This window comes from Ciconia boyciana, chromosome 25 (genome assembly GCF_034638445.1).
Source record: "Ciconia boyciana chromosome 25, ASM3463844v1, whole genome shotgun sequence".
NCBI lineage: Eukaryota > Metazoa > Chordata > Aves > Ciconiiformes > Ciconiidae > Ciconia > Ciconia boyciana.
In genome coordinates, this window is record NC_132958.1 from 586,297 (window position 1) to 610,410 (window position 24,114).

The following is a 24,114-nucleotide window of genomic DNA, read 5'->3' on the forward strand; positions in this document are numbered from 1 at the left end:
AAAGGAGAGTTTTAATGTATCCTCAATAGCTCTGCATCTGCATATACAAGAGGGAAAATTGCTGGCGTGACATCTGCTGGGAAGAGTTCTCTGTCCTCTCTGTGAGCTCAGCTCGGAGTCAGGAACGCAGCAGCTCCTGTGGGGCTCTTGCTCTGCTGAGTTCAGCAGGAGGCTTGTAGAACTGGGCCCTGTACCAGTGCCGGGTCACTGGTACCAGTGCCTTGGTGCTAGGAACCCGGAGGGGGAAGGTCACAGCTGTAACCGTGAAAAGATTGTCAGGGCCTCAAAGGCCTCCTTAAATCTCATCGAGGTTATTTTAAACTAGAGTGCAATTTAATTGTGAAATCCTATGACAAAAGATATAAGCTGATGATGAGTTGCTTAGGATTAGGAAACGTTTCCACCTCTCCCCTCTGAGATGGTGAGAGTGTTTCATAATTAGGCCTTTGTGCAAAACTTGTATTTTCTTTTGAAATAGGTGGTTCTTCTTGCTGTCAAAAGCAGCACAGAAATAGATGGAAGGGTGATACACCCTAGCAGCCTGCAGACTTATCTGTATAAATATATACCAGGGAGAGATATAATGGTTGAAAGGTTGTTTGAACTTAAGCTTGGAAACAGTTTGGATTTTTCTGTGTCAGAATAAATGTATGAAGGGTGATGGTTACCGTTTATTTTTGCTATTGCTTTGCTTTTTCTTTCCAGTATGTGGTGGAAACAGGCTTTGCCTGTTTAATGACACTGTGTGGAGCTGTGGGGTGTGTGTGTGATGATACTCACACGATCCCCCAGACTCCATTATCTCAGCCTAGCGAGGGAGAGCTCTTCATGTGTTTATCTTCCCATATAGCTATGTTTGTTTTCAAGTTGATCACAGGGATGTTAAAATGGAGGCCTGACGTCGTGCAGGACCCCTATAGTAGAGCGAGCTAGAGCACTTTCCCTGTTATTCACAATGGTATTTGAATTGTACCATTCCCTGCCTTGCTTCAGTTTGTTAAATCCTTTGCTCTGTTCTGTCTCTTTAGGCCCTCGGCTGTTTGCTGTACAAGCTGTGCTACTTCACCTTGCCATTTGGGGAGAGTCAGGTGGCAATCTGTGATGGCAATTTCACCATTCCAGATAATTCTCGGCACTCGCAAGACATGCACTGCCTCATCCGTGAGTGTCTCTGACACTGGCATAGTCTACTTCCGTAGAACTAAAACCATAGCAGAGGTGGTTTTTTTCTTATATTCCTTGCTCCTACAGTAAAACAGTTGGTGTTTCTTCTCTTTTAAGAGACTTGCTTGCACACAGGGGTGGATAAAGTGATCTTTCAGTAGCTTAGGAGATCACTCTTTGAAAGAAATTATGACGAAGAGATTTGTATTTGGCTAGGCTGTAGTGAACTCTGTGGAAAGGCAGGAAAACAGACAACCATTTGGTTTGAGAGTCCTACAGAAACTTGCACAATAAGCCTATTTATGCAGAAACGTATTTCTCCAGTAATAAATCTATTTGGATAAGGAACTGAAAAGAGCCACAGTGACTTAGACTAGTGATAAGAATTCATCTTCTGTGAATTGAGAAACAGAACTGAAATGATTTATAAATAACCCACTGACTAGAGTGAATGTGTAATTAAGGGTACAATGCACTACTCTTGGCAAAGCTGGGGCAGCTCTCTTGTTTTCAGCACAGCATTTGATTTTTTTTTTTTTATCCTAGCCACAGTCTTGACTAACACAGAGTTGGATGTGTTTGCAGCCTGGTATTTTCTTTGCTTATGCAAAGGTGGTGGTATATGTGGCTGGCCTGTCTTCCTGCCCCACTGACACACTGGGGTTGGATCGAGCTCTTTTACTGTGGGTTCACTTGGAAATGCAGAAGTCGAAACCAATGCTGTTCCCTGACCAGGCAGGCTGCACTTCCCATCCTTGCCCTAGAGCCTTCGATAGCAGCTACAAATTGTTCATAGCTGTATTGGAAAATATCTCCTAGTCCATCCTGACTGTCTGTCTTGCCCCTTCCTCTCTGAACCTGATGATCAGCTCAGCTCTGCTGACCACTGACCAGATGCTTTGAAAGAGGCAGGCCACCCTCTTAGCATCTGGTTATAGCAAATGTAGCCCTGCCACAAATGGCTCGTGTGAATCTGTCTGTACTATTGCTCTGATATTAGCATCTCTGTCTTTTAAAGGGTATATGCTTGAGCCAGACCCTGATAAGAGACCTGATATTTATCAGGTCTCCTACTTTGCATTCAAATTGGCAAAGAAGGAATGCCCAGTCCAGAACGTCCAGGTGAGTAGCAAAGGAGTGGACTGATGTAGGGCTTTGTGGGAGGAGACTGGAGGTGGCAATTGCTGAATATTGAGCCATATTCTGCCATATTCTGTCGGTTGTTCCCCAGTTCTGTAATTAGGAGGGTCTTTTTCTTTTTTTTTTTTCCTCCCTGTAATTAGCAGCACTGTTTGAGGGTGTTTTTTTGGAGGGTGAGGGCAGGAATTGGGGATCTGTCTCATATGTTGTTTATTTCTGTTTGTCCCTGGTTTACCTCCTCACCCAGTTACCAGTGTGAGGCCAACCAAGAGATCTTGTGCATGTGAACATGGAAAATTAGGCCATGCTTGTGAAACCAATTTGATTTCCGGGCACATTCATCATAGCATGTGTAATTTTGTGCTGTAGTTGGTTTTAAACATAGCAGTTTTGTCTGCCGTCTGGCTGGGACTAGCCAACTTGCATTTGAACTACATCAGACCTTACACAACCATCTGCCCCTTCTTAGTGTATCTTTATAGACTTCAACTGAAAAATAGAGTTGACAAGTATTTTCTTATGGTGTTATGGACATCTGTGACATGACATTTTATTTTGTTGTTTCTAGGTAAGAAGAAACCTCCTCCCTTCCCCCCTCCCCTGTTCAGGTGGTTATTTATGGTCTTAATGAATAAGACATGGATTTGGTACTATTATGCCTGTATTTTTAATAGCAGTATTAATAAGTATTGCTGCTATTATCCCCAGGTTGTCTTTTAAAAATAGTCAGGTTGTGCTATGAAGCTTTGTGTTCAGATTCCACGTGTAGTAAATGGTCAAAAAGCTGAACCGTATTTTCCCCTTGTAAAGACTCTCCCAAACTACTGTCTGCTCATGACATTAACATTGAGCAGTTTGTCTTGTGTCCAGCATGAGGAATAATTCCTTTGGATATCCCCCAATCTCCCCATTTCATTGGGATGTTTTTGCAAATTATTTCTGACTCTGTTTTCTGCCCTCAAAATACAAAATTTGGTGGTGTTGGCATCTGCAGAACTCTCCAATCCCCGCTAAACTCCCAGACCCGGTTAAAGCAAGTGAAGCTGCTGCAAAGAAGAGTCAACCAAAGGCCAGGTAACCACATCTGCATTATGCTCAGCCCTCTCTCTTTTTATTGTCTGTTGTCTTTCTGCTGTTTATTAGGAAAGATGCTTGGTATATTTAGCTGCTTCCTTGTGGGCTTACATTTACACGTGGAGACAAACACTGCAGTCCTGAGACTTCTGCTTCAACGACATAAATAACCATTGATCTGAAAGGCAGAAAATGCAGATATTAGGGGAAATTTTTCTGCATGGAGGGGTGGGGGTGGGGCTTGGGCGATACTCAGCATGACTCAACAGCTAGGCTTTTTGTACTGAAGACATTGCTTGACAGCAGCACTTGAAGTTCATGCACTTGGATGGATCTACTGTGTCATCCATCCGGAGGCAGTACCCAGAGCACCTGAGAGCAAAGTCAGGAGAAAGACTGCAGCTGGCCTGCAGCAGGCCTGGAATTGGCCCAAAGAACTTGAGTCTGCTGAGGAGCCGCATTGGGGACTATTGCTGTTTGAGTTTGACCCTTGGCAGATGATAACCTGACCCAGTAATTACTGTATGAAATTGCTGTGATTTCTGCAAGAGTCCTATAATTTCTTCAGGGGAGGATGATGACACACGAAAGCCCAAGTAGTCTCCATCTGAGGAGCTCAATCAGTGGGGAAACCACTGTACTGCTGTGGTTTTTCTCCTCTCCTGCTGCTGCTTGCTCCGCTTATGATACTGTAATGGAGATGTGTAAATTCTGTTGGACAAAACTTGCACCTTATTTTACTGCAAAGTGAGCAGTACAGTAGTGGGCACTCCAAAACCAGCAGTTTTCTTCAGACTCTGAAGTAGGGCATCTCTCCTCCTGTCTGTCAGTCCCAGGAGTCTGCTTTGTTTGTTTTTTATAATTGAGTGCAGTTACCCTCACATTAGTAGAACAACTTCTAATTGTTCTCTTCTCCCAAGTAACAAGCCATAGGACAAGAGGAAATGGACTCAAGTTGTGCCAGGGGAGGTTTAGATTGGATATTAGGAACAATTTCTTCACCAAAAGGGTTGTCAAGCACTGGAACAGGCTGCCCAGGGAAGTGGTTGGGTCACCGTCCCTGGAGGTATTTAAAAGATGTGTAGATGTGGTGCTTAGGGATGTGGTTTAGTGGTGGACTTGGCAGTGTTAGGTTAACGGTTGGACTTGATGATCTTAAAGGTCTTTTCCAACGTAAATGATTCTATGATTCTAACTTGGTATCTAACAAGCAAATGTATCCACAGAGGGGCAGGCTGGTGTCTGGCTTCTTGGCTCTGTTGCTGTGCATTTTTGGAGCTCAGTAAATATTGAGCAGGGATCAAAGAGGTCCAATGACCTGATTCTGGGGTAGATGTACTAAAGTTAAGGTACTTCTAAAGATGGCAATTTAGACAACTCTGCCCAAAGGTACCAGCTGCTCTGAAGATAATTTGCTGTGTCCTTCATCTGCTCATCCAGAAGTCTAAGTGGTTTTAAACAATATGTTGTAGCAAATATTTGAATGAGTTGAGTGATTTTTTGACAAGTTCCAGCTGTCCAACATGAAGATGCCACAGTTGGCAAAGAAGTCAAAATGATAGTGTTGGATTAATTGTTGTGAATGCATCTGTTAAGTTTTACTGTGCTTGCAGCTTTCTGGAAAGAGTTGATGTGTGTGTCTGGATGCCTGCAAGTATTTCACCTTTATCAGTCACATACTGCTAAAGTATGGATGAGTTTTTAGACCCATGCTGTGTGTTGCATGCGCCAACTATTAGGCTAATGTAGACGGTGCTCTTACTGCTCTTCCATTTATTCCTTACCTTATTTTGTAGGCTGACAGATCCCATCCCTACAACAGAAACTTCCATAGCGCCCCGCCAGAGACCTAAAGCAGGACAGACACAACCCAACCCTGGAATTTTACCCATTCAGCCAGCCTTGACGCCTAGGAAGAGACCCACGGCTCAAGCCGCCATTCAGCCACAAGGTGAGACTATGTTCTCTGTGTGGTGCCTTCCTGTGTACCGCAGGGCTGTGGTGCATGTTGATCTAATGGATCTGTATATTTTTCTTTTTTTTCTCCCCTACCAGTTGCAGGACCTGCTGCCCTGGGCAGTGGTCAGCCTTCACTCCCTGCAAGTGTCCCCCAGCAAAAAGCAGCACCTCAACAGACTCCGGCACAGGCACAAGCCAAGCAGGCGCCAGCTCTGCAGCAGGCCTCGCAGGCGCAGCCCCAGGTCCCTTCTACTCAGCCACAAGCCACACCTCAGCATCAACAGCAGCTTTTCTTGAAGCAGCAGCTTCTGCAACAGCAGCAGCAGCAGCAACAGGCTGCTTATTACCAGCAGCAGCAGATGATGCAAGCTCAGCAGGTAGGTGTGCCCGGCCGTGTGTGTTGCATGTTTCCTGTGCTAGAGGCCTGCAAGGCCATATCTTTGCATTTATGGCAAGTCCCCTGTTTTTTTTGGGGATAGATGCAGGTTTTAGGCATTTTCCAATGTGTCTCCGGTTCTCTAGCAAGATTTTTTTGCTATGCAAGGCTGGCATTTTTAACTGTCAACATGGAAGGCCTTGGGATAGTTTTGTCACGTACAAACATAAAATGAGAGTGCTGGTGAAGATTTTACAACTCCAAGTGTTTCAGGGTCTTGAGGTCAACACTCAACTGATGAGCAGAGGGGTACAATTTCTCTTCTGCTCTCTTTGTGGCACCAGAAGCCTGGCATGCCTTTTTAACGGTAAGATTCAGGTCCATTTTTGTGGTAGACTGCAGTGATAAGGAGGCCTGTGAACACATGATGTGTTAGACAGGATGTGTCTAGATGACAGACTTGCGTGCTTAACTGAGGTGTTTATAGCAGCACAGATCTCTGCTACAGCATATTTAAAAGTGGAAGCAAAGGGCCAGTGAATCTTCCTATGCTGGGGAAAGGTTTAGAATTGATAAAAATCGAGGAAGGAATTTGGGACCACAGGACAGTCTGTGCCGTGGGAGCCCCGTATGGGCAGGTGTAGCAGAAAGGATCTAACATTAGACAGAAGGCTGTTTCCCACTGCTCCTTCGCAGATGGTCTCCAAGCCATTGCCGCCCATTACTGCTTTGCCACTTGCAGTGGCTGTAACCATTCCTGTGGCCGGCCCTGAGTTCTGGTGGTGGTACCCCAATTCCCAGCTGCGCAACAAGCGGCTCAACAGCTGGTTGTTTCCCAGTTCCCAGTGATGCAGCAAGGAGCGCCAGCACAGCAGCAGCTGATGCAGAACTATTACCAGCAACAGCAGCAGCAGATGATGGCCCAGCAGGCAGCAATGCAGCAGAAGACAGCAGTAGCAGCAGTTCAGCAAAAGCAACAAGCCCCCACGCCACCGCAGCCCCAGGCCCAGCAAAGTGCGGCCCAGCCAGCGCCGCCGCAGGAGCAAGTGGTAAGAGCCTTGCGGGAAGGAGTGGGGCAATGGGATTTGGAGTACTGGCAAGTGCTCTCCTGCCAGGTCCTATATGCCAGGAACATCCCAGCAGGGTGGCTGGTTTTTCAGACCCACAGAGCCCAGGTAATTGGTGCTCTAGGTGTGGCCCCTAGTGCATTATCACTGAGTCGCAGATGTCAGCACTAACCTTGCTGCCTCAGAGATGTGCAGTTGTTTGGACTGCTCTTTCCAATGGGATGCTGGACTCTGGAGTTTTGCTCTGGGTCCATAGAAAGAAGGTGAGTAGATGCTGAGGAGAAAGCAGATGAGAAGGTATAAGTGGCTGCTTAATGCAGCTTCTCTCTCTCCCTTCCCTGTCACATTGCCTTAGAAGACATGCAATAAAGTCTTTTAAAAATTCTTTGTATTTAATGCGTCAGGGTGGGTACCAGGCAACAGAACTACTTTATGTTGCTACTTGTTTGGAAAACTTCAGTCTTGTACTTGGGGCTCTGATGCAGAGGAAGGTGCAAGCAGCCTTCCTGGTTGTTTCTGGCATTGGGATAACTTTTTTTTTTCTTTAATGAGTACTATGGAAAGGAGACTTTTCAAAGCACCGTATCTAAAAATAAAGAAATAAATCATCCACTTTATTAATCATCTGAATGTGTGTCCAAAATAAATGCTCTTTACTTAATGGAAAATATGGCTGCCTGCAACAGGGGAATAGCCAGCTGTCTGGAGTGTTAAAGGCAGGGGAGCTGTGCCAGAGGGCAGGATCCCCGTTGCCAAAGTCTCTCTGCAGCACATACGGGAGGAAGCTGTGCCTTTTGCTTTCATTCCTGTGCAATCCCATCCGCTCTTGCATGTTTTTGGGAGCACAAAGGGATGTCCCTAACTCCACTTGCATGTTGGAAAGAAAGCACATGCACGCACCAGGCAAGAGGAAGCTGCCTGCTATTTTGCTGTACCAGGTTGCATGTGTGCAAAGCAAACAGTGTCTGATAACAAACCACTTCAGGTACACAATATTTGAGTCCATACTAAGGGTCAATTTCTGCTTGCTTGTTCATGAGTTGCTAGTCATTCAGGACCTAATTCATCTCTTGAGCATGCTTCCTTTGAAGTGACATCAGGAATTAATTTGACTAATAAACTCCATAAGCCAGTGACCTGAGCACTGCTGGGGAAACATTGTTTGCTTTACTCTCTGATGTGTCTCAAGGCTCTGTCATATTCACCCCCTTTGCTTTTATATTAATTTTCATCACTAAGCTGGTGGTTAGGGTGGGTGACAAGCTTGGAGCTGTTGTGTTCCTGGTCTTGTTATTGTTCTGCTGAATGACCTGGGGCAAGTCAGTTTATTGAAATTGGTGGGAGATTTTCAGTACATGCAGACAGGTTTTGGATGAGGCCCATTATTACCCTGTTCTCCCTGTTCAGGAGAAATGCCTGAAACATAGTATTGAAATGCATCTCTAAAGAGCTTTGCTGTGATTCACTAGCACAAAACCAGTCTTAATTTTATTAAATCAGCTAGATTGAAAAACAGCCTTATCCCCCCATCAGAATGGACACATCTGGCAGCTTTTCCACACCTGCAGCAGTCAGGAGGGGAAAAGCAATGGTTGGCTCATTTAAAAAATTATAGTGAGACATGGTCTCTGCAGAGCAGCATCTCTGAGCAGAAGATACAAAGCCAGGACCCATCAAAACCTTTTCACGTTGCGAGACTTCAGCTTAATAAGCTCTGCATTCATTTCTGTGGAGATTTCGGCACTGCCCTTTTATTTCTCAGCACCAAACATACTGTTCTGCAGTGACCTATATAGCGAGATGTAAGGTGGGTGCATCAGAAGCAGTTGGGTCAGCTTGCTTCTCAGCTGCAGTGAGTTAGTCTGCCTGAAAATGCCTGATGAAAAGCAAGGCAGCTAACCACTTGTTTGCCTTGCCCCACTGTAGTTAAGCACCACACTGGGGAATGTAACTCTTTTCTCATTGCCCCTTTAGGTCTTTCCAAGTCTTTCATCTGTCTTCCTTGGTTTAAAATGGCCTGGAATAATATGGGGTGGGGAACAGGGAGCTAGTGCCCAGGCAGCAGAGGTGACGTGCATAGCTTTCTGCTCTTTGCATCCTGGTTTTCCTGCTTTAAATCCAACCATGATATCTCACTGACAGACAGATTTTGAAAGAATCACATAATCAAAAGTGATGCTGCTGTTTATCACTAAAAAACAGTATTTCAAGTATTCATGGGTTTGTGAGTTTAACACAAGACTGAGGTAACGGAGAAATAAGATCAGTTTGAGGAAACCCCTTGGAAATTTCCAGAGGGTTTGTAGCTGGGATGTCTTGGCTTACACCTAAACCAAACATGTCTGTTTTTCTCCTCCAGGTTCTAATGACAAATGTTGCTCCTGTGGTCCTTGCTTTTTTTTTTTTTTTTTCCTCCTGAGAGAAAGCTAAGAAAGCTTCTTGCACAAGACTTCTGCAGAAGACCTGTACTCCTTTAGGGATTTGACCCTAATCGCACATTATCCACTGGAAGAAGTGCTGCCCTTCACCTTGCCCCACTCCATGTGTCCATATGACAAGAATCCTGCACACTATGATCTGATTTCTGTTTTTACCTCTGCCCTGGATCTCAGCCTCTTTACCCATGAGCAAGTTTCTGAGGGCAGCTAGCCTTTAATAGCAAGCGCTAATAGAGGCTTTGCCTCCAGAGCTGCACCATAGAAAGGGGAGAAAGTCTCTGCTTGTGCATTTGTACTAATCCTGAAATACTATAGATCAGCAAATTCCCCTGTTTGCTTGGTTTTTTTCCCCTCCAGACTATCCCCAGTCCATGACCTGAAGGTCAGATCCTCCAGCATATAGCTGTGTCTTCATCATGGCTGTTGTTCGTGAGCAAGGACATACCGGTTTACTTTCTCTCCTAGATGCAGGCACAAATAAGGCAACAGCAAAAACCTCAAACCACACCCCCCACAGCAGTGCAAGGGCAGAAGCTGGGCTCTCTCACCCCTCCATCCTCCCCCAAGACGCAGCGTGCAGGACACAGGAGGATTCTGAGCGACGTGACCCATAGTGCGGTTTTTGGGGTTCCAGCCAGCAAGTCTACCCAGCTCCTGCAGGCGGCTGCTGCTGAAGCCAGTCTCAACAAGTCCAAGTAGGTGGCTGCTCGCTTGGTGTCAAAGGGTATAGAGGGAGGGGGTAGATGAGGCTCTTCAGAGATTTCCTAGGCAAAGCTCTGGGATGAAGGTAGGGAGCAAACTCTGTGGTCTAAAGGAGTCTTTGCCTTCCCAAGACCACAGTTTAGGGCTTGGCAGAAAGTTGCTGAAAAAATTCCCTAAGGGCAGAAGTCCTCCTGAGTGCTTCCGTGCTCCCCAAAAGCTAAGCAAATGGGGCCTTCCTCTGGATTACAAAAGCTACTGTTGTTTCGGGTGTTCCATCAGTAGCCCTGGTGCATGCTTCACACTTGCTGCTTAGTATCAGCGCTTTCCCGGGAGTACTTGCTAGCTCACTTTTATAGTGCCTACAGGCAGGAAGCCTCCATGGGGGCATTGCAGAAGCTTGTTTCAAATAGGATGCTTATGGTGCTTGTTCTAATCCCTGACACCAGGATGCTCAACCAGATTGAGTAGATAAGGCTAACTGATCCCAGCTTTCTGGGCATGCAAGTACAGTAACTTGTGTTGAGTGTTTTAAATAGGAAGTAATTATAATGCAGTAGCTTGGACCAGCTCATAGTGCTGGCCAGAGGGTTTCAGATGGGTTATTAATGACTGTTGTTTGGTTGGGATGATTGCATCCAGATCTGCTTCCACCACACCCTCGGGTTCCCCAAGGACCTCACAGCAGAATGTCTATAACCCGCCCGATGTCTCCACGTGGAATCCATTTGATGACGATAACTTCTCCAAACTCACAGCTGAGGAGCTGCTGAACAAGGACTTTGCAAAGCTAGGTGACGGTAGGTTCATGGAGACGGTTTAATACCAGCCTGCTCTTAAAATGGAAGATGGCATGGAATGATGATGCTTTCGGTCAGATGCTGCTGGGGTGCTCCCATATTATCATGATCCTCTGTGCCTGTAAGAGCTAAATCCTTCCAATCTCCCTTCTCTGTCCCTGTCCTCTTTGCTGAGCAATTGCAATTAAATGAGCATGATCCTTGAAGGGAGAGGTACTAACTGCTTTTAAAGTGGCCTTGATCACTTGGTTGTAGAAGCTACAGTTTAAACTCTGCTTGCTGTGCAAGTTACGATTTGCAGGAAGGGGCTTAAGTCACATACTGAAATAGTGTCCTAAAAATCTAGGTAAGTAAGCAACCTTCAGAATGGAAGTTTTTCCCCTAAATCTGTATCTGGTATTGCAGGGAAAGCTCCAGAAAAGATGGGCAGTTCCACAGAGAACTTGATTCCAGGTTTCCAGCCAGCTCCGTCTGCAGCCCAGGCAGATGCATTTGGTGGCTCTTCCTTCGCTGCTGGATCAGGTGAGTTTGTGAATACATCCCACGGGGCAATGCCCTGGGCAGCACTGCAGGAAAATGGCAACCCTTTGTCATGGCCTCTTTAAAAGGAAGGTAAAACTGATACAAATTGAGCTGGGCCTTGGCGCTGAGAACTGTAGGATAGGGTTGGCCCTTCAGTAAAGAAGGGAAGGTAGGAACGGCACATGTACTTGTCACAGTTGGGTAGTAGAGACAGGAGACACCGTCTATAGGCAGAGGTGAGGCTTTTGGTGAGGGAAGAAACTAAGTGAACCCTTTAAGTTCACAAGAAAGCTTCTTAACATGTTGGAGTTCCATGCAGCTCATAATTAAAGTAAAATATGTAGCGTGCAATAAGGGAGTTGGACTCGGAGACGTTGGTCAGGCATGCTGGAGGATAGTCCTTGCCTGCTGCTGTTAGGCTGTATGAAGGAGGAGAGGAGCAGGGATAGTGTCTCTGCTGCAGAATGAGGGGAATAGCAGAGATGGGGGTGAGCAGGGAAAATCCTCAGAGGAGAGCAGTTAGAAGTTTTGCACTGGCTGTGCTGTCGGGGTCCAGAGGCCAGGAGTCCTTGGCTGGTGTGAGGCGCTTTTCTGTAGAGGCCTCTGCATGTGTGACCTTGTCTGGTGTCTCCTTTGGTACTTAGGTACCAAAGTTTTGCCATGAGCAGCCCCTTTGATGCCAGAAAAACTTGGTGAGTGCTGCTGCTTGTTTCTAGTTCTTCAGCATCAGTTCTTGCTGAATGCAGCAAAGACCTGCCAAGCACAGTATTGGAAAACTGATTCCAGGAGCTCTAAATGCAAGTAATCCTCTCCCCTGTCTTACGCGGCCACTGCTACCAGTGACAAATGCAACTGATGCTTCCTCACTGAAGCACACCAACCCTTGGTGAGAGGAGTCCTGGGAAGAGATTGAAGAATCCTTTGTGGGGCAAGAAGTGACAAATCCATTTATGCTTATTTCTATTTATAAAAAGAGATTTAGAGGAGCTTATAACTGAGCTTGGTATTGTTGGCTCTTACCTGAGAATTAAGGAGTTGAAGTCCATGATGCAAGAGTGCTCTAGGGCGTTGCTTTCTGAGTTTTTCCAGCTGTTCAGTGCCCTGTGAACGGTTTATGATGTTCCATCAGCCTTTGAGGAGTGATTTTGAGTAGCAGCAGCTCCAGATTCAGCTGTAATGTACCTTCTGCAAAGCCTGAGAAGCATCTCCATGTTCAATTCTTTTAGCGGTTGTCTTTAAAATGTGCCCCTTGAGTCTCCTGTCCTGTGGTTTGGCATAGGAAGGTGTCTTGGAAATTCTCTCGGTGCTGACGCTAGGCTGGGCACTTCTAGCCCTTTTCTTTTTCTTTCCTCATAGATATGAGCCTGTCTAAGCCTGTCTGATGCAAGATGCTGTATCTTTTATTTCTGACAAAGAGGCCCAACATAAGAGCTGCCTGCTGTGTGGCCTTTGTTAAGGCATTTCACCTTTTGTGCCACTGTAAAGCAAGATAATAGTACTTCCCTTTCAAGGGATGTTTTGAGATCTGTGGGTTAAATTGTGTTGAAGGGCTACGTGGTAATAGTTGTGGTTTGGTTTTGTGTGTTTTTCCCTTTCTTTTTTTCTTTTTTCACCAGCAATATAAACTTGTTCTGAGTGTGCATGTGTGTTGTTCTTGTCGGGCCGTAGCTTGGACTCTGTAATATTGAGGTGTGCCTGTGCTGAGATTTTGCTCAATTTCCCCCTCCCTCCCCCCCCCCTACTTTTCTCTCTTCTCTGTTTCACTTTGCCTTTTCTCTTCCTGGTTACCAGCTGAAAAAACGAAAGACATTCTGAGTTTGGACACTAGCCCTCCTCTTCTGACTGTGCCTGATCCTTTCATTCCTCTCCCATTATCTGACACACCAGGTAACCGGAACTGAGTTTATGGAGGGGGGGAGATTTGTCGTTTGTTTTGTACTCTTAATCTTCCAGTTCTATTTCTAGGCACACCTGAAATCCTGGGCCTTAGTCAATGGTGCTGGGCGCCGACAAGCTCTGCTGAACTCGGTGGTAGTAATGATGTGTAGCGCTTTCTGCCATTGAATATCTGTGTGGTGGTGGGAGCGGTGCTGCGCACAAGAGCCCTTAGTTTTCATGGCAGACCCTAGGATTATCATATTGTTTCTAATGCTGACAATGTTGGTGTCTTTAAAGGTTCAGTATTCAAAGCCAAAAATAATCACTAGGTAGTTACCTGTTCTGACCTAAGCCATTTTCAAATTGGTCTCCAACTTTGAAATTGTTGTTTTTATTATTGTTAATGTTTCTTTCCCCTAAGAGTCAGTGTTTCTTTGGCTTCCAAGGTCTGTTGCAAATGTGCGCTTCATGTGAAGCACAAGTTAACATGTAACCTTTTCTGATTTGGCAAAATTTTCTGGTGCAGTTGGTAGCAATTTCCATTTACTTTGCAATACTACTTAAAAGTCTTTCCTGTGTGCACATTTCTGACTGCAGCAGCCAACACTTTTTAGCACAAGATTATGTAAGTGCTTAGGAGCTTATTTGCAAATCAGTGGGATTTGGAATATGGGAATGTTTTTTATCTTGGAGTTTCTCTAAGCCCTCTGGTGAATGTGTGTGACAGGTCCCTTCTGTCAGCTAGCCCCAGAGGACAAGTGTTTGTTACAGCTCTCACCCTTGTCCTCAGCTCAAGCTGTGGATCACTGGTGGTTTGACAGAAGAGGACCCAAGCTTCAAAATGATGTACTTGTAAAGATGGCATCTCTCCATGGAAAGTTAAGCAATTCAGGAAAAAAACCCCTACTTTTTCCATAACTGTGTGGAACTTGCTTCCTTCTGGTTGATGCTCAAAGAGCACGAGAAATGTGCTTTGGTTCAAAAGAGATTTTACTCATAGATGCTGCAGTTTGAGAAAAGAAGCAGAACTTACAGGCTTTCTCCCCTATGTGAGCACTTGCCAGGAGCTGACCTGCCCAACTATAATTTGAAAAAACCTACAGAAGGCAGATGACTGCATGTTTTTCTCCCCTCCCACCCCCCAAATGCTATTGGAAGTGTTGGTTTTCCTGACTTGAAGTCTGTCAGCCCAGACTACTGTTTAATTCTCTGCCAGCATGCTCAACGCATACAATTGTACACCAAGACGGTTGTTTTCCTTATTGCCTATTGCATTTTGATATAGCACAACCATATGAAGCAGCAGTCGCAGCCTTAGCTGCGGGAGCTCCGAAATTCTTTATGGTACAGAAACCACTGCAGAGAAATTGCCTTTCAACCCTGCCCTTGGGTGCAAATAATCAGAGCAGCAGTTGTCTGCAGTTTTTGTGGTGCCAGGTTGCTCGTCCCACAAATCTGTCCCTGACTGGTTGTGTATCTATGCAGGCAGGTGCTAAACCTTCTTTTGCTAATCTCTCTGCCTGCATGTGCCTGGTCCTATCGAGTTCAGTGGATCTCCTTCCATGGGGGCAAAGTGGGGGGCAAGGGCATGCAGGAGATCTGGCTGCTTTGGCTTCCTGCAGGTTCCTGCAAAGACATTTCTGATTTTTTTCTTTTTTTTTTAAACATGAAATTTGAGGCCAGGAGCTCATGAATGTTTTCAAGGACCAGAGCTATAGACTTATCCTTAGCTTTGAAAACTGAGAGGGGTTGTCTGTGCTTGTAAATTCAACACAAAAGATAAAAATCCTGGATTTGGACTCAGGTTTTCAATGCGCGTGTCTATCATGCAGAACAGAGTCGTCTTTGTTCTTCTGTGCCTGCATTACCTGTGCAGAAACATCCCCACAGCAAGCAAAGAGGGCTTGCATGTGAGGGATGTGCTGACTTGGGGGTGAAAGGCATTTTTAGGTGTGCCCCTTGGGTCAGTAGGGCTGGGATTGACTTTAATCTCTTAGTATATCAGCATCTTCAGTTGCATATCCCCAGGCTGTCTTAGTTTTGTGCAGAAGCAGCTGAATTTCTTTGAATGCTTGCTAAATATTTGCTTTCTGTTTGGAATATTTGTATTTCTGAGGAAACCTTGATAGCGAATCCCATTGCTTTGAAAACATTTTATGTCTGTCTTTTTATAGACTGGGAGCATGCATAGCCCTTTCAGAAGTAAAAGCGTGAGCCTTTACCCCTTGGTTACAAGGGCAGTGTTGTTCAGGAAGGCTTTCAGTACAGGCATAAGTGAGGTTTTTATTTGGTATTTTCCCTATTTGTCATACAGAGCCAGTTTTGTCGGCTCTGTGTGCTCTAAACCTGTGACAGCTGAGGGTCTGGCTGAGAGCTCAGCTGCTTTTTTTGCTTAAGCCACAACTTGCTCCCTGTGCTGGCACCTGAGAGTGCAGGTGGCATTGCTTGAATGTTGGCCAGAGACCTCCTTGGGCTTTCCCACCTTTCCACTGTATGCTCAGAAGGACAGATGAGCCTTTCTATCACAGATTCCTGAGAAACAAGTAAATGATGCTTAACACATGACACATGGCCATAGGGTGCATCCCCAGACAGCCTAAATACGTTCAAATGGAAGAGCACGCTGCCGTGGAGCTACAGCCAACAGATGTGGCTTTAAGTATGACTGCTGGCTTGTAGGTTTAGCAAGATCACACTTTTGGTTCTGTGTAGTCAGTTAAATGTGTACAGCGAAGGCAAACCTTGGACAGCAGGTTCTAGCAGACTATCCTGTTTGCATGGATCACGGCGCTGGAGATGTGTAGTATCCTAGAGGAGGTGGTTTTTCATTTGTTGTGGGTAACAAGCTTCTCAGTAAGTGCTTCTAGAGAAGAGGTAATGTAGCGCCCTATAGAAAGCAGAAATACCAGCTCTGGACAATAATCCAGTGGAAGTGGAATGGTTTTTAGTGTATTCCTCCTTCTCCAATGCATAATGGCTGCAATTCTTAATGGAATTGTAACTAGTAAGAGGAGCTGGCAAGAAGGATGTAAAAATATGGCAAAACATCTGTTAAAATAAGGGAGAATTAAATATTCATGCTGAAAACATTTTTCCCTGTGCGTGTGTAGGAAAGTGAGCCAAGTTCTTCTTAATAAGCTTATTGCAGGCTTCACTGCTGATTAATCATAATGGAGTATTTGATCAGAATGGTAATTTTTCTGCTACGTGTGGCTACGTCTATGGGTATGAATTTAGCTCGTACGAGCATGGGAGGCTAAATTTTGCAGAGGGTATTCTGGAGACCTGAAATTTAACTGAGTTATGAAGCTTCAAGACAGATATTTCCCTTTGTCATTGGGGCTTTGCTCTGTGAATAGTCCCAAGTCCAGGGTTTTTATGCCCGTTATGTAGGTTTTGTTTCTTTTGACTTCATTTCTGTTGGCATGAATGGACTTTGGACTCAATTCTGAAAACCTGCTTTGCAGAAGTATTTAATGAGAGGTTTGACCCAGAGCATGTGAATACTTCTGCCTTAGCCCATGACCCTTATAAATGGCTGAAATTGAAATGCTTAAGTGCTGTCTTGACGTAGTTACCTGCACTCTTCAGTCAGGAAGAGTCATCTCAGTGTCAGGAAAGGTTTTAGATACATCCTCTTGACTCTAGAAACATCTGCTCAGATAAACAAGTTTTTGAGTAAGTGAAGAGTGGACCCAGTGAAATGCCCTCTGAGATATTGCCAAAAATACTCCTATCCAATTGTTTGAGGTTTGGTTTGTTTGGGATGGGAAAGGGGTGTTGTCTCCTTGCTCTAGTTCCAGATAAATATTCTTCTCCCAGGTACCTTGTGCTATCAGCAGTCCTGGCTCATTCTCTCCTCTCTGCAGAAGAGGAGAGAGATGAGGTGGTGGGTGTGGGCCCTTGGCAGCAGAGCAAGCAAGGAGAAGTCGTTGAGCAGCAGCACTGAGGTGTAAGAGCTGAGAAAAAGAAGCTCTGCTCCTCCCTGTTACTGGATGGAGGACAAACTCCCCCGTGCTGCGGATTGCACTGCGCTGATTCATGTGCGGGCTGAGCCCGTGTGTGTGCAGGGTGGTGGTAGTGGTGGCCTCTCTGCATCACTACCAATGCAGTACATGGCTGTCTTTGCACAATGAGTCAATCATTTTTACCCCCTTTCGAAACAGAATGGATCATTCTTTGCGAGTTCGCACAACCCTTTATGCCCTGCAGTAATTCAGCATCTTAGCTGCAGCTGAGAGACAAATGTGTCTTTAGTGTAGTTAGTTATTTGTTTGAGAAGCAGCAACACCAAGTGGCCTCTGCGACGTTGTCTTGGCCATAGCAAAGTGAGATGAGAGAAATTCCATGTCCAGCACAGCTAAGTAAACATGCATACATAGCTGGGGAAGGAAACACAGGCCAAGAAAGCACACCTGTGCCATCTGGGCACACACTGGAGTCTCATTTTTTATGAAAAGGCAAATAGCGTTGCTTATTAAAGAGTCATTATCATGTTTTAGTTCTCTGAGGCTTTTAAATAGCACTTTAAGGATGATTTTTGCCTTTTTATTTCCTTCAAATACCCATGGACTTGTATGTTTTTATGTTAGCTCAAGAGGATGCTTATCAGGGCTAAGGAAGTGGGTAACTTGCAGCGCAATTTCAAAACACAATGCGCCCACACCCTTGGCCTGTTCCTAGAGCTAGCTATCAAAAATGTGCGGCCCTGATAACCATTCCTGCTCAAAACATAATTGGCTTCAAAAATAGGAGTTTTAAGCAAAACTGGATTTTTCTCATTGTATTCTAATGTGTGGCCTTCAGGCACGGGGTTTCCAAGCTTCCTCTGCCGGGCGCTAAAGCAGCGTTGCGAGCTGGAGGTGAGGTTCAGGCTATTGCAACGATTGAAGAACTGGAAATGGGAAAGAATTGTGAAGTGTTGAGATCAGATTGCTGAAGCTGGCAGTTTCTAGCACCTGGGAACATGAGCTAGGACTCAAATCATTGACATCCCTGTCAAAACACAAGTTCAGCTGCTGTGAGAGGGCCACTATTACTAATGTAGGAGGGCTCTTATTTTTTTGGCACAAAATAGTTGATGAAATGTTTTTAATCAGCATGATGCTCTCTACCCTAGGCCTATAACTTCTCAGAAGATAACGGTATGCCCACCTGTGTCAGGCTGTTTATAACAATAGTAAAAGAAAAACTGTATTTCTAATAAGAACTTAATATTTGTACCAAGATGACACATCGAGATGAAGTAATTGCAGACGTGCACAAATACATATTGATGTGTACTAACGATTGGAGTTTACATCTTGAGTTGGGAAAATGCAAAAGGGGAACTACTTATCTAGTAACTTGATGAATTAATTGCCATATTATTAACTGAGAGTATAATATGGCATTTTGATGATTTGGAGCAGCAAAGCCAATGAACCACTGGAATCCCAACTAAATTAGTGTAAATAGTATCTAGTGTTGTTTCCCTCTGGGTTTTGAGTTTGATCAGAAGGGGTATTATTTGACAAATATTTGAGATCTTGAAAGTTAAACTAAAATGGTTTGATTTTGATCTCTTAAGGAGCCACTGTTAAATGTTGTCCTACTATTCCCTATGGCGTTTACAAAGTCACGTGCATGTGTATTTAAAGCATGCCAATTGCTATATTTTTTTCCTCTCTATTTGTGCTATATAAGACACAATTCCATTTGACAGAAACTCCATTAGGAAAATTAAAGTCCGGTGCCTTCCCTTGATTAGTCAAAGTCCACTGTTGCTGAATAATGTGCAGGGCTTCCTTTAATCTTTAATACTTGATTAATCAATAGGCAGAAATCTTCCTGAGTGACTAATCTATACCTTGGTAATTTGCCCTCCCACTCGCAGCACAGTTGACTTGGCAGGATTTTTACAACCTTGTCTTTCTTTCTCAGTTGACATCCGAAGAAAAGAACTCTGCTGTGTGCTCTATTGAATTGTCTTTCTTTTTGCTATTCCTCCACAGTACACAAGTGAGTAACATTCTTACTGTGTGCGGTGCCTGGCTGGTGGACTTCTTTGGCTTTGAGATGTTGCATCTTGATTGTTCAGTGTGTTACCAACGTATGACAGATTTTTTGCCCTCCGTTCCCTTTTTAACTTGCAAGTTTCTCGGGAATCTTTTTATTCTTTCTAATAGCCTGCTCTAACTAAAAGCCCGTTTGCTTCCCTTGTCTCTTGATTTATATTTTTTTGATGATTCTAGTCCTTCTTAAAATGCTTCCTGCATATACTTTGTCGCTTAATGAGTATATCGCCAAGTATAAATGCAGCATGCCAACTTGTAGTCTTTGGCAGTGGTTGTGTTGCAGATGCAAAGTCTGTGCAAATTGACTAATTGTAAATCTCAAAAATCAGATTTGTGCACGTGTTGGAAAAGAAGGGATCTGAAGAAAAAGGTCAAAACTTTCTCACTGGATTGTCCAAAGCTGCGCTTCTCAACCTACACGTGATTGATCTTGCCGTCTTGTCCCATGATACAAATCCGTAGTTAATTCTGCTGGTGCTAAATGGCGTTACTTCCTTCCTATGTTGGTGCAAATCAGAGGAAAGGCTTTTGCTTTCATTCCCGGAGGAAGTGATTTGGTTTTCCAGTCTCTGAAGCTACCCACATCTGCCATTTGGGGATGCCTCTGAGAGCTGTTAGCTGTAGGCTCTTGCTTTGCTTTTTCTGCAACGTGTTTTGTTTACTCTGACTATGATAGGAAACAATCAGTAATTTCTTACTGTGAGGAACTAGGAACTTAGGAAGAAAGTGAAACGTTTGTCTAAAGGCTGCAGTATGTGGCTGGGCTTTAGCGCTGGAAAGGGTTGATAGGGCACTTTTTAATCCCCCCTGCGTGCTTTTAAGCTTAGGCACCTTCTTAAGACTTGTTAATGAATCTTGCTTACTCAGCCAGCATCCTTACTAGTTGATGCAAAGCCATAGCAAACTTGCTGCCATCCTGTCAGGACTGAAAATGGGCAAAGTAGAAAACCCAACAGAAAATGAAATACCAGCAGTCAGATCAATCCTGAACCTGAATCAAGCTTACTTTCCCTGTGAACTGGAAAGCATCTGGCAGATTTTCAGTAGGCTGTCTGGGGAAGAGGATACCTCCAAGAGGCAACCTCACGTGGGAGCACAGTTATCAATTAAAGCACACGTTTCTGAGCTGGAGTTTGATAAAAGCCCTTCCTGAGAGCCCTTCAGGAGCTGTATGATAGAAAATATCTTTGTAATGGGTTACATCTTAACCTTGTTTATCCTCGGGCTTGTTCATATGTCTACATATGAATAAACTGGATGTGTCTATTTGATTTGAGGCAGAAGGACTTCTGATACTATAAAATCCTGAATTTAACTGCATGGTGATTGATACAGAATGTGTTTTATCCTATCATGGTCCAGTCTGAGCTCTATACATGCACAAATTAGTTGCAATGGGCCCTGAAACTGCAGCATAGAAGAAGTTTCTATTGTTTGTTTATTTCTTGTTCTGTTGCCGTTTGCTGCATAACTGATAATCTTTGCCATCATGACCACTTCTAAAATGCAGCTTGTGATTGTGTGCCCACATGCCTGGAGAGTCCCAAGAAACTGGTATTGTAGTGGCAAAACACCTCTCTTGGTTTTTCTCCAGTAGAAGATCTTTGCTAAGGGGGTGGCAGGTGGGAGAAGGTGTTCTAGAGAAGTCCATACCCAAGGCTGTAGCCTTCATCTCTTTCTGCAAATGGCAGATAGGTGCTGCGTGCCATTTGCTTTATTGGTGGAGTCTGTTCTGCAATTGATGGTCACTTCATATATGTGTGACTTGGAACTGTTGTGTTTGTACAGATAAGAGAAATGAGACTAGTTATCCCCATTTTTCCTCTTCTTGCACTGCTGTATTTCTTACTCATTCAAATTACTTAGCATTGCTGGCTTCTGACCATCTCAACCATGAATTCACTTGCAGGTGAAGCAGCTTTTCTGTTGGAAATTAAAATTAAACTTCTGCTAGAGAATTCCCTTGGTAGCAGGACCCAAAATGCAGTTCAGTATCATGAGACACTGTTTTTTCTTTCTGGGTCTGCAGATGGTTAAACTGCAGCTGCCTAATGTTCATGTGCAGGGGAAGAGTCTAGTGTGCAGAAGATGGGCTCCTTGAATTGAGTTACTGCTTTGATCATTGGAGCTATGGTGAAGCAGAGGCTTAAGAGCTGGGTTTATTTGCCACTGCAAAGGCATGTAGTGTTCTTGGACTCAAATGTCTGATGTGGATTCAGAAAAACTTCTTTAGCACACGTGTGTGTGGTTGGTTGGTTTTTTTAATAAGCATGTTGTGCTAAAGAGACCAAACCTAACTCTTGTAGAGAAGGTATTCCTGCTAACTAATGCAGAATCGTGGATTTTGCTGGGCCTCCACTAACTTTTCCTTTGCTCCTAGTTGAACATGAATTTCCCATCACTTAAAGCGACTGCTGTTCCTTTACTTTATCTCTTGTACTAACCTGTAGGAATAAGATGCAACACAAAACAGAAACCAGGGAAATGAACTGCTAGGCCTCAAAATAGACCGAGGCATCTGATTTTTTTGTTACTTTTGGTATCTCCTTTCCCATTCATCCTGACACCTTCTTGTTTTTGCTGAACTTCTCAGCCTCACTCAAAAGGGATGAAGTTCCCTTTAATCATGCCCTAAGAGATGCAGTGGCTACCTGTAACAGCGTTGGCAGATCAGCACCAACAACGAAGGAAACAAGAAAGGAGATCTCATGAGACGAGTAACAAAATAAGGCAAAGAACCACTGGCAGTCTAAAGCTTTGCATAAAACCAGTTGAGCCCAGGGGAGAGGAGGGAAAATTAACATGTAGGGAGAAGAACACCATGTCTATTCTCATAATTTCTGCATGTTTAAAAAGCGTGGCTGAGCTCAGTAGGCACCTTTCTAGTACCTGACCAAGAGGCAGTTCCGCTGTATTAAATGGAAAATCTGCCGTAATGAAAAGGGAGGAGACTGTTTGGAAAGGTAAGGCTGAAGGAGGGAGACTTCAAGGAGCCAGACACTTGGAAATGGGATCATAAAAGGAATGATTACTGTATATATGGGTTTGAAGATATAGGTTGATGCAAGTGCCTTGAGAAGAGCTGGGCATTAGCAGACAGGCCTTCTGTAAGAGTCTGCTTTGAAAGGAGTATCTCGGGCCTGAATCTCTAAAATGGGAATACATTCGCAATGTACATCCATGTCACTTCATAGCTTACAAACTTCATCTCAAAGTAGGAGCCAAACCCAATCTGAAACTGCCCAGCTCTGAGACAATCCATAATTTGTCCCACAGTTGTGTCCTGTGCCTTGCTAGCTGGATTAACTGATTTAAAACGCTGCTTAAGCCAGCTGTACTCTGGGTGGATACCTGTTATCTTACCGCTTCCCTTCCGGGAAAAGGAATTGAGCATGTTCCCTGTCATCTTGTTCCCAGATCTCTCTCCTGTGTTGCGTTATGTTTTCCCAACACGCTATAATCGCTTCCATCCTTCTTAGCCCCCGTTTGATAGCATCAACACCTCTTTTTGTTGCCAAGCCCCTACTCCCAGCCTCTCCATTCATCCAGGGGAAAAGCCCCTCTTTGTGCTGCTGAGAAGCCAAGGATGATACCTCTGCAGTTGGCGTGCATTTTCTTTGGCAAATCCAACCTTTGAAACTAAGTATTCCTCAGAGGTGGGAAGATTTCAAGTACATTCAAGGCTGCTATTCCCATCAGGTTTTTCCTTTCAGTTGACCTTCTTCAGGCCTTTAATGGTATAACAGCTGCCTCTTGGGTCGCTTTTTAGGTTTCCTTCCCCTCCTGCTTGCTTTAGTGTGGTGGCTTGTGAAGTTTTTCATGGGGAGTAGAATTTGTCCTGCTTTGAATAAGTAGTTCCAAAGCCACTAGGCTATTTTATTATTTATATAGGGCAATAAAAAAGATTGATATTATTACCATGTATGTAACAGTGCAACTTAAGCTTTTCTTTGGCTTTCTCAGTGTGGTAAGTCTTTTAGACAGCAGTATTACAGAGCGTGTGCATTTGTGCAGTTATGAGCACATTTTCTTTGGATAATAAATAATAACACCAGCCTTTGAACTCAAAACATAAAATACAGATGTAAAAATTTTGTAAAAGTATGTCAGTGGCAGGGCCACAGCTCATTCTAATGTTAGATTATAAATGCAGTCATTTCAACAAGTTGAAATGGCCAGAATTGTCCGCGTTGAGCAAATTTTATCAGTACTGTTCTACTGAAGGTGATTACTTCTAGCAAATCCTGAAAATGTTCTTTATCACTTTCTTCTGTGAAGAAACCCTGGTGAAAGCTAAATAATTAAGTTCATTATTGAAAACCGGGTTAGTATGATTGCAAAATCACTCACCCACCAGATTAATAATTGAGATAAAGTTAATCTAAATTTCTTTGTGTGAAGGATAATGGGAACCACAGGAGTGGTACTACTGAGAATGACAGGTCTGATTTGAAACCTGATAGTTGAAATAATTAACTGGTAACTAGACAGCTGTTTAACCCAAGGGCAAGTTCTGATGTCTGGCGCTGTAGCCTCTCAATGATTTCTGCTTTTGCTTAAGCTCTTAAGGGCTGTAAGTATTCCATTCTTGAGCAAATTAATAGGTGTTGTATACCTAGCTCTAGCATCTTGGGCTTCTGATCATCTCTTCTGTTTCTTCTCATTGTACAAAAACTAACAAAGACCTCCCCAGCATAGGAAGGTGAGAGGGGAAAAACTACAGTGGTTGGTTGGTTTGTTTGTTTTTTAAATTTGATTTTCAGTGAGTCATGTTAACCTTTTGTGCTTTGGGTAGGAGTGAAAGAACTGCATGCTATTTTACAGTGGCTCCTTAGAGAGCAGCATAGAGTGGGTGAGGATGTCCTCAGTTGTCCTAGATGACCACGGCCAGCTGGTGAATAGCTGCCCTCTAGTATCTCTAAGTGATAGTGGTATTTGCAC

General features: G+C 44.2%; 1 protein-coding gene across 16 annotated transcripts in view; it reads left to right on the top strand.

The window, feature by feature from the left end:
- Positions 1–24,114, top strand: part of AAK1 (AP2 associated kinase 1) — an 87,385-nt gene that overhangs the window by 40,408 nt on the left and 22,863 nt on the right. For 13 of the 16 annotated variants that reach the window (XM_072846417.1, XM_072846418.1, XM_072846410.1 and 10 more), the window contains 10 exons: positions 1,029–1,161; positions 2,183–2,286; positions 3,299–3,378; positions 5,175–5,329; positions 5,434–5,714; positions 6,553–6,762; positions 9,684–9,913; positions 10,560–10,717; positions 11,123–11,239; positions 13,031–13,126. In XM_072846417.1, the coding sequence (XP_072702518.1) occupies positions 1,029–1,161; positions 2,183–2,286; positions 3,299–3,378; positions 5,175–5,329; positions 5,434–5,714; positions 6,553–6,762; positions 9,684–9,913; positions 10,560–10,717; positions 11,123–11,239; positions 13,031–13,126 (1,564 nt within the window). The remainder of the gene's footprint in view (positions 1–1,028; positions 1,162–2,182; positions 2,287–3,298; positions 3,379–5,174; positions 5,330–5,433; positions 5,715–6,552; positions 6,763–9,683; positions 9,914–10,559; positions 10,718–11,122; positions 11,240–13,030; positions 13,127–24,114) is intronic. The other 3 variants (XM_072846411.1, XM_072846414.1, XM_072846416.1) reach the window with 1 other exon arrangement.